This window comes from Pezoporus wallicus, unplaced genomic scaffold (genome assembly GCF_028554395.1).
Source record: "Pezoporus wallicus isolate ANWC-B61680 ecotype Strahan unplaced genomic scaffold, APGP_CSIRO_Pwel_v1 contig_3573, whole genome shotgun sequence".
NCBI lineage: Eukaryota > Metazoa > Chordata > Aves > Psittaciformes > Psittacidae > Pezoporus > Pezoporus wallicus.
In genome coordinates, this window is record NW_026642425.1 from 719,982 (window position 1) to 730,124 (window position 10,143).

At 51.3% G+C, this 10,143-nt stretch overlaps 1 protein-coding gene across 1 annotated transcript; it reads left to right on the forward strand.

The window, feature by feature from the left end:
* The first annotated feature begins 2,801 nt into the window (after positions 1-2,801).
* Positions 2,802-6,037, forward strand: LOC130610486 (uncharacterized). Its single transcript, XM_057430442.1, has 6 exons — positions 2,802-2,848; positions 3,148-3,310; positions 3,934-4,091; positions 4,618-4,787; positions 5,190-5,342; positions 5,863-6,037. The coding sequence occupies exons 2-6, from the start codon at positions 3,176-3,178 to the stop codon at positions 5,910-5,912; spliced, it is 666 nt and encodes a 221-aa protein (XP_057286425.1). The 5' UTR covers positions 2,802-2,848; positions 3,148-3,175; the 3' UTR covers positions 5,913-6,037.
* Positions 6,038-10,143: the final 4,106 nt, after the last annotated feature.

A 10,143-nucleotide genomic window follows, 5' to 3' on the forward strand; every position in this document is an offset into this window, starting at 1 on the left:
AGGAGCCAAAGGGCTCCTGTCGGCGACATGGGCGGTGGGATCGAGCACGCCCAGCGTGTCTGTGGTGATACTAAGCTGTGTATTGTGGTTGATACACTGGAGGGAAGGGATGAGATCCAGAGGGACCTGGAATGGCTGAAGAGGTGGAACCATGAGAGCCTCAACAAGTGTGAAGTCCTACACCTGGGTCGGGGCAATCCCCAGCAGAAATCCCCAGGCTGAGCAGAGGATGGATGGAGCAGCCCTGAGGAGAAGCACTTGGGCATGCAGGGTGATGAGAAGCTCCCCATGACCCAGCTTCAGTGTGTGCTTGAACCCAGATCCCCCCGATGTGCTGGGCTGCATTCCCAGAGCATGAGCAGCAGGTTAGGAAGGGGATTCTGTCCCTCTACTGTGCTCTAGGGAGACCCCCCCTGCAGTCCTGTGTCCACCGGTGGGGCAGCAACACAAGAGGGATGTGGAGCTGTTGGAGTGAGTTCAGAGGAGGCCACAGAGATGCTGTGGGGGCTGGAGCAGCTCTGCTCTGGAGACAGGTTGAGAGAGCTGGGCTGGTTCAAGATGGGGAAGAGAAGGCTCTGGGAGACCTTAGAGCAGCCTTCCAGTACCTGAAGGGGGCTTACAGTGATGGTGGAGAGGGACTTCATCAGGGACTGTAGTGATAGGACAGGGGGTGATGGGTTCAGACTTAAACAGGAGAGATTTAGGATGGATATAAGGAATGAATTTTTCCCTGTGAGAGACATCATGCCCTGGCACAGGTTGCCTAGAGAAGCCATGGCTGCCCCACGGCCTGTCAGTGTTCAAGGCCAGGTTGGACGGGGCTTGGAGCAATCTGCTCTAGTGGAAGGTGTCCCTGCCATGGTGGGGGCTGGAACTGGGTGAGCTTTAAGGTCCCTTCCAACCCAAGCCAATCTGGGATTCTACATATCCCAACCTTCCACAGCACCAAGGAAGTCAGTCTCTAGAGCTAGCTTCTACTCATGTGCCTACCCTACAGCTCAGAGCAAGGTGGTGCAGTGCATCAAAGCATCCATACCAGGCAAAAAGCTCCTGCTGCTGTGGGACTGGATTCCCTGCTATCCAAACTTCAGTGTGTAACTTGGTGTATGTCCTGAAAGAAAACCATGGGGGGCAGGTACAGAACAAGGCTTGAGATATATGCATACTGTGGTGAAATACTTTTTTCTTTCTCCTTTCTGTGATTTTCTGTGAGGGGTGGAATGTATCAAAGCTGTCAGAGACCATGGGAAGGAGGAACTACAGCTGGCAATTAAGAGTGACCTGTCCCTGACTGGTACTTGGAAGATGTTGGAACTGGCAAGGCACAAGGACGTTGGAACTGGAAAGATAGGAAAATCAGATAGACCTTTTACCTGATGTAACTGCAAGGCAAGCACAGATGTACTTGGCTAATTGCTTGGAAGTATTTAAATATCGTGTAATCTTTGCAATGAATGATCCAGCTTGCACTCTACCTCTGGGTCCGTGCCTCCATCCTCACAATTTTCTTTCCAATTCAAGCAGCTGAACTTTTCCGAAATAAAGCCATGTTAGAGTGTGCTCTCCATCAAGCTGTTGTTTGCTGGGTGACAGCAGAAGACTCCCTGGGCTGGGTCACATCAGGAGGTTCAGCCATGCGAGAGCAGCAGAATGTGCACCCCAGCCAGGTTTGCTGCACCAGGAGACCGCCATGTGCCTGAATGTGTTTGCTCATAACCATACTTTTCCTTCATAATGGTACATCTCAGTGTTGTTGCTCTGGACCCAGGTGGTTAAATTTCGGGGTTTTTATTGCTGAGGAGAGGCGATGCAGCTCTTGGGGTCAGCCTTCACCTGTTGAAGCAGCCCTTTGATTGCCACATCACTCTCTTCAGGCTATAAAATGCCATTGTGTTTACAAAGGAGCTGTGCAGGAGCCTGTTGCTCCCACCATGGCATGATGAGGACAGAGCCCACTTCTCTGCTTAAGTCAGCCTCTCCTGAGCACTCTACGTGCAGAAGTCAAACAAAATCCCAGCATTTTCTGGGCTGCTGGCTTGAGGGCTGGGACTTGGGGCTGGTCTTCACAGACTCCACAATAGCGTTCATGAGGAGGTGACCTCTGGGACCCCTGGTTCCCATCACAGCAGTGTCACTGTGGCTGCAGCCATGTCCCACAGAGCCCTGCCATCCCTGAGATGGAGACTCCCCACCTCCTGAGGGCACCTCCCAGACCCATGGCATCCCCAGCACCCCTGAGCCTCCATCACCACCACAGTCAGTCCCACTGGGCCCAGCTCCACTGTGTCCTGAAGGTGCCAGGGAGCATCCCCTGGGCCCCCCCTGGTTCTTCCACCTCCCTTCTCACACAGGAGCCCAGATCTGGAGACCTATTGCCATGTGTCCTCTACAGGAGCTAATGGTCTTCTGGAATCTTCTGCCAAACCTTTAAACCTTCAAACCCATCCCCAGAGCTGAGAATGGGGAGGCTTGTAAGGGAAAAGTGGGGAGGACAGGCTCAAAGTGATACCACTCAACCCATTACCGGGGCTTAAAACACTCACAAATGGCTTTGCAGCTCTCAGAAGCCTGTGCCATCCTCCCCATCCTGTATTCCTGGTGCAGGACTGCCTTGCCACAGATTTGGTGGCTGGAAAGAGAAGCCAGTGCATGTCGGGACCAGCAGTGAGATGCTCAGGGCGACAGACAGTGCTGCAGCCACTCAGGATGGCGGTTGGCCAGTGGCGGATGTCCGTTTAACAGGCAAAACGTCGCTTCACCTCCCCAGTGAAGGGGAGGCAACACCAAGGCCAGGGGCTGGGTGCTGATAGTTGGCTTGAAGAAGGTACAAGGCAGAGGTGCAAGGTGTGTTGGGGTGGTTAGGGGCTTCTAGCAGCTCAGGAAGGGGTGGGGGGCTCCAGCAGTTCCCTGCATTCATCCCCAGGTGTTCTGGGAGAGCTCTGAAGGCTCATGATTTGGAGCACCTCATGTGGGCTTTGTACTGGGCAGAGCTCAGCTGCTTCCAAGCTGCTGCCTGGACTGAGGGCTGGGAGGGGGAACCACCATCAGCAGCTCCGCCCATGTCATGTCCCTGCAGCTGGGGCTGGCCCTGGCCGTGCATTGGGGTGAGCCCCCACACAGACTTCAGAGCTGTTTCCCTGCATGCAGCACACGCTGGTGGCTGGGAGCTGCTGCCATGTCTGCCCCGGTGGCAGATCCTCCTGCCCTGGAGAGGAACCCCGAGGAGGAGCAGCGCAGCCTCCAGGACCTGGGGCACATCCTTGCTCAGCTGTCTGCAGCCCTGGAGAGCCCAGACATCAAAGTTTTGGAGGTGCAGGGTGACACCGTGCTGGGGTTGCAATGGGCATGCGTTTTGATCCTGTGTGAGAACAGGGGGTCCCAATGCGTGCCATGAGCTGGGGAGGCAAGGAACAACAAAAGCTCCTTTCTGCAAAGGATGAATGTCCCTGAGCCAGATCCGCTCCCTAGAAACAACAGGCATGATGTTACTCCCAGGTCTTTCTCATCGGAGTGTAAATGGCCCCAAATAATTACCTGCGAGTTTTGAGTTAGGCTGCGTGAAATGGCAACTGAATCATGTCCATCTCCTTGCAGAGCAGTTTTCTGCCCTGGTGACATGCTCAAGGGTGGCCATAGCTGCTGCCTGAGACCTGGTGGTGCCACTGTATGTGATGAGGGGACAGGGTGGCAACCAGAGCCTCAGTAGGCTCTATCCACCATAAAGCCCCTACAGCAGTGTGGGCTGGTCCCACTCACCAGCCAGCCAGGCTCACCCTCAGGCCCTGGGTGTAAAACCCTAAATCCAGGAGGTCATTACCACCCAGCAAAGGGTCTGAGACTCGACGATCCATGCCAGGGCAGGGGGGAAGCAGATACAGGGGCCAGCAGGACAGGAGCATCACTTACCAGTGCTGTCCCACATGTCCACTGCAGTGGTCTGAGGATGGGCGGAATGTTCTTGTCCACGCTGAGCTGTACAAGGAGGAGATGGAAAAGAACAAGCAGCTCTTCCCAAAGCTGGCAGATTTCAGCGATGTGGCAGAGCTGCAGGCCTGGCTGCTAGTCTATGGCTTCAAACTCAAGAGGGCAAAGTAAGTCCCAGCATCTCCTTCATGAGACAACATCCCGCTGCTGACACCTAGGTCTGGATCTGCCCTGGGCAGGCTGTGTGGCATGGGAGTGAAACAAGGGATGGAAGGGATGAGCATGGGATGGAAGACACTAGTATTCAGGGTTTGTGGCTGGACATCATTCTGATTTGGCTTGTATTTTGCTGAGAACCAAGGAGCAAAGCTGGTAGTGATTTTGAGAGTTGCTTAGGGTTTAGAAGATCAAATAAACCAAAGCGTGGAAAGGGAGAAGCCCAAAGAGCTGTGGGGCTCACAGTGGGAAGGGAAACAGCACCTTTGGCAATGCAGGAGCTCAGAGGCATCTGTCAGCCAGAGCCAGTGATGTCCAAGTGCTGCCAGCGAGCTGATCCAGCCCAGGCAGGGCAGGAGCAGCCCCAGGCAGCACTATGCCACAGTGCAGGCACAGACCAAGGGTTGTGCTGGGACATGGCTCCTGTGCCAAGGCCACGGAGCTGACTGTGCCCCACAGCTGCTTTCTGCCCCACAGGCTTAACTCGCAAGTGCTCCTGTTGCAGCACCCTGATTTCCAGAGGGCACATTCCACTGTCAAAGAGACAGGTGCCCTCTCTGCTGACCTCTCTGCCAAACACCAGAAGAAAAAGAGGCAAGAGAGCCACCTGCTCCCACTCGGTGGTGCCACATCTGATGACAAGCTGGGTGAGCAAAGCTGGTGGCTGCAGCCCCACAAGCTGAGCTAGACTGGGACAGCATGTGCTTGAGCTAACTCATCTCAGGAATGGCGCTGGTATGAGACTGGATCCATAGTCCAGCCCTTCCACTTCTCCCAGACTTGGCAGCATCCCTGTGGGTTGGGTAATGGTGGGGGCTCTGCCACTGAAGAGTTTTCAGATGGGCACTGTGAATCCCAGACAGGCTTGTCATGTCTCTTCCCTCCAGCTGCTGCTTTGTCTTTGGGATGTGTCCCACCAGGTAGCCTTAGCTCAAGGGCCAGGTTCTCCTCCTTCTCTTCCTGGCAGGGCTGCTGCAGCCTGTGAGCTACAGCGCAGCTGTGGGAAAGGAAGGGGTGGTCAGCACTGAGCTCTTCTTGGACCTCTCCAGGAAAAAGGCCGCGCCTGCGCAACTTGTACCAGTACATTGACCAGGGCATGCCAGAGCTGAGTGACTTGTCAGCAGCAGAGGAAGCTCCAGCACTGCCACAGCAGAGCCAGGACCCTGCAGCCCCTGGGAGCGCAGCAGCTCAGCAGATGGAGGGTGAGCTCCAACAAGGTTTTCCCAGCTCTAGCATTCCCCAGGGAGCTGGCCTTCTCCTGCTGGTCCCAACAGCTTGTACCCACCCCCTCCTCCCCAATTTTGCCCTTGCTTATGCAGCTTGTGTCACCTCATCCTGCTTCTTCCACCCTTGTCTCCAGCTTGTAGAGAAGTGGATTGGATGTCTCTGGGTCATTTTGGCCCTTTGCAGCAGCTCTGCTCTGCCCTTGGGTTTTCTCTTGAAGCTTTTAGGTGGCCCAGCCAAATGAAGCCAGATCTTTCCCCCTAGGAGTTGACTCAACAGTCTCCATGTTCCAGAACTGTTTTCCAAGACTTGGTGGGACAAGGCCAAGGCCAGCCTGAGCTGGAGCTGGTGACAGGCCTGCTCCAAGCAGGAGATCAGGCTGGACACCCAGAGCAGCTATTCCCCCTGCAGTGCTGGGGCCTGGTGTCCTGCTGCTGCAAACAGCGCTCCTTGGAGGAGGTGGCTGGCAGGTGATGCACTCACTCTCTCCTCTTGCAGGTACTGGGGCCAGCAGTGCTCCAGAGATCCCAGTGCTGGGTAGCAGGTGACAATTCCATGGAGCTGGATGTTGACAGGGTGTTCAGATGACCAGCTCAGCTTTCTGCCTCCTGTTTGGTAACTACAGCCTGATCTGCATTGGGGGTTTTTTGGATTTTGGTTTGCTGGCTTGTAGCTGTTTTTTGTTGTTTTTTTTTTTTCCTGGTTGCAGGGAACCTGATTTCCCTGAAAAAAAAATCAGTTTTGCATTATAAAATAAACCAGCATGTCACCTGTCCTTCGGATGTATGTGCTGTCATTTGTTCTTCACATGTGAAAAGCAGTTGCCTGGGACCAGCTGCTGGACCCTACCTGGCACAGGGGCCCTGGGATGGGACAGTGTGGCAGAGACTTACCCATGGAGCAAAGGAAGTGATACCATCAGTAGCACGAGTTTGCTGCTTAGCTGGTGTCTTCCAACAATGCCTGCAGTGAGTCAGGCTGAAGAATAAAGATCCTGTTGATCACAAAAGTTGACATGGTAAGTCCAAGATAGGTAAGAGGATCTCCAAAACCATCTACTTAACAGCTGTCTTGTGAGGGAAGCAGCAAGGAGGTGGGAAGTGGATCTTCTGGTGGGACTTACTTTCCCTCGGCAATAAATGGGTGACGTTTGCTGGTTTAGCACAGAGCTGTACAGGACAGCACAGAGCTATGGATAGAATGGAGTTCTATTGCTAGATATGATCTTACTGGCATCATGGGGCTGTGATGGTGGTATTCCAAAATTAGGGCTCTTCACCTGGTATGCAGAGAGTGCAGTAACACACAGAGTCAAGATGGCTGTTTACCCATGTCCGGGCAGAGATGATGCCCTGCCCACTCTCCCCTTCATACAGTTCAGACAGTGAAATCTGGGTTTTCCACACACACAGCAGTATGTGTCTGCCATCGTGGCTCTTACACACTCTCATCTCTGTTTCAAGACGTATAGATTGATTTCACTGCATGTGTTCCGTGAGGAAGGGTCTCTGTGGGCAAGGGTCTCTTATGGCAGAAGGTGTTTTAGTATTAGAATGAACCAGGTTCCCTTAAGAACACTGCTGCCTTTGGTTTGCTGGGCTTTTCAAAATTACACCTGCCTTCCTAATCTTTATGAAGTGAGCTACTGGTCTTCTGGTCCAGATGGTTTCTGTATCAGTCTTCTACCTCCTCTAGAGGTGTGAGAGCTTTAAGGAAACACTGGACTTCCTTGTGACATGCAAAATTCAAACCTCTGCATTTTCAGGCTTTCACACACATAGTACAAAATTTTACCTTCTTTATTGCCAAGTAACAATTCTCGCTTCGAGACTTAGACATATTTCATACTTAAAATAAGTCTCACTTAGATCCCTTTAATCTCAAATCTCTGTCCTTGGGAGGCTTCAAGACTTTCTAAAACCACCTCCTTATATTCTTCCCACTGACATACATCTAATTGGAATTTCTTCCTACTTGTTAGGAGGGGGCCTCCTCAAATCTTTCCTGAGTTGTGGATGCCATTATAGGTGAGGATCCTGCTACTACTACTCATATAATTATGTTCTTGATACATCCAAAAATCATACGAGCTACTGCATTCAGTGTTATGAGCATACTCAGTTTGAAGTAGGCTCTGTAACCTCCCTGGTAAGGGGAATTGCATCCTGTGGGGCATTTTACTCAACCACCCACTTTCCATGCTGTTCTCAGACCACAGCTAGTTTTTGCTGCTCCCTTCAGCTGATCTAGTTGCTTGTCCAGATTTTCAGTGCCATTTGGAATATGACATTTTTCCAGTCCAAATAGCCACAGACTCCATGTTTGTGCAGTAAAAGTAAGTTGAAGTCCAGGTGATTCTGTGAAGCCATTTTGGAAGTAGCTTGCAGCTGGATGTTCAGTTCTTCCATTCCCAAGGTTTCCATCTGTAAACCTGAATGATATAAAAAGAGCCTGGTTTTGAAAGAGGCTGCCTAAGATAGACTCTAGAAACCACTCTATAATAGTTCCAGTACTGTGGTGTGCCATGAATGTGTCTCGTCTTATCCTTCCCCACAGGCTAGTTCCTAGAGGTGCCTTTCTCCACAGACAACACACTGTTAGTAATCCTTGTATCCAGTATTGATTCTGACCTGCAACAGGGAGGTGAGCTGCCCATTTTCCTTCTCTGCTATTCCATATTGTGGGTCCGAAAGCTGGAATCCCTAACTGAGTGCAAGTGATTCCTAAGGATCATTATCTGCTTGGTGACTGGAGTTGACATGTGGTGACCAAGAGTCATTTAAAGGGGTGGTATTGTTTCTACATATACACTCTGGCCTTAAAGTTTGAGCAACTGGGTATATTCTTAAGATTTTGGGATCTGGGCTAGTACAATTACAAATCATAGAATCATAGAATAGTTAGGGTTGGAAAGGACCTTAAGATCATCTAGTTCCAGCCTCCCTATCATGGGCAGGGACACCTCACACTAAACCATGCCACCCAAGGCTCTGTCCAACCTGGCCTTGAACACTGCCAGGGATGGAGCATTCACAGCTTCCCTGGGCAACCCGTTCCAGTGCCTCACCACCCTAACAGTAAAGAACTTCTTCCTTATATCCAATCTAAACTTCCCCTCTTTAAGTTTTAACCCATTACCCCTTGTCCTATCACTACAGTCCCTAGCAAAGGTCCCTATCCAGCATCCTTGTAGGCCCCCTTCAGATAATGGAAGGCTGCTATGAGGTCTCCACGCAGCCTATGAGGTGTCCACACAGCCATAAACTGTTATCATCTAGCCTACATGTTCTTAGACACTGAGAATATCAGAGTAACTTCTTATTTATACTAGGTGTTTTTATTTACTCTCTCCTCACCAGGTCTATACATTAAAATGTCATAGCAAGCCTTTCTTTTTTCCACAGTGTTGAACAGTATCATGTACTCTTCTTCGGAGCTAACAGAAACATATTCAGCTACAGTAATTTGTAACCCTATACTATACTATGAAGTATAATGGAATACTGCAAACAAATCAGCCATTTTAAACAAGTCTCAGCTACAGCATGGAGCAACAGCTTTGATCCAGTATCACATTTGGTTTTATGTCCTTGAAGTGGTTCAGGGTGTAGCGAGGTTAGAATACATTAGTGTTAGTTGTAAGGGATTGTCCTGGGTTCAGCAGTAGCAGTCATGTTTCTCCTTCTTGGTAGCTGGTGCAGTGCAGTGTTTTGACTTTCGGCCTGGGAACAGAGCTGATAACAAGGATGTTTTGGTTTGGCCAAGGACTTTGTGAGCCTCATGCTCTGCCAGGGAGGAGGGGAAGCCAGGAGGAAGCAGAGACAGGACACCTGACCCAGACTGACCAAAGAGGTATTCCATACCACAGCACGTCATGCCCAGGATGTAACTGGGAGTTAGCCGGAAGGGCTGGGGGACTGCAGGGTTGGAGGAGGTGTCAGTCGGAGCTTGGTCGGGCTTGGGGGGCGAGTTATCGGTTGGCTGGTGCTGAGGTGTTGTATTCTCTTCCCTTGTTATTTCCTTTCTCATTGTTATTATTGGTGGTATCAGTAGTGATTTGTGTTATACCTTAGTTACTGAACTGTTCTTATCTCAACCCGTGGGAGTTGCATTCTTTTCGATTCTCCTCTCCATCCCTCTGGGAGTAGGGGGAGGGAAAGAAGGGGGGAAGTGAGTGAACGAGTTACCTGACTGGGTTTAAACCACGACAGGGATCCTCTGGCCTTTCTTCCTCTCCTTCCCAAGTGATGCACCATATTGCTGTTTGGGAATATTCCTATACTCCTGCTCATGGCAGCTTCCAGACTGGAGGGATTTGACAGTCCCATGGGATATTAGTACACTGATCTCCCGATGGTCTAGATATAATTTTTGTTGCTCCTGGGACTTGGGGTTTATGTTACAGCTGTTAGTCGTGTCCTTCCCTGTGCCCCTTCTTTGTTGGCCACTAGTGGTGTCCCCCAGGGCTTGGTACCAGGGGCCAGTGTTGTTTAATATCTTCACTGATCATCTGGAGAGGCAACTGATCTGCTGGAGGATAGGACGTCTCTGCAGAAGGATCTGGACAGGCTGGATCAATGGGCCAAGGCCCATGGGGTGAGGTTCAACAAGGCAAAGTGCCGGGTCCTGCACTTGAGCCACAACAACCCCATGCAATGCTACAGGCTTGGAGAAGCAGCTGGAAAGCCCCTCAAGGTAAAGGATCTGGGGGTGCTGACCAGCAGGTCAAAGGAGGTGATCCTGCCCTCTATCCTGCTCTCATGAGACCCCACTTGAAGC

Bases quoted from the DNA above. Each gene is read 5' to 3' on its own strand.
- LOC130610486 (XM_057430442.1), top strand. From the start codon at position 3,176: ATGTCTGCCCCGGTGGCAGATCCTCCTGCCCTGGAGAGGAACCCCGAG. The intron at 3,311-3,933 runs GTGCAGGGTGAC...TGTCCACTGCAG, and splicing joins CAGACATCAAAGTTTTGGAG to TGGTCTGAGGATGGGCGGAA. The intron at 4,788-5,189 runs GTGAGCAAAGCT...GGACCTCTCCAG, and splicing joins CACATCTGATGACAAGCTGG to GAAAAAGGCCGCGCCTGCGC.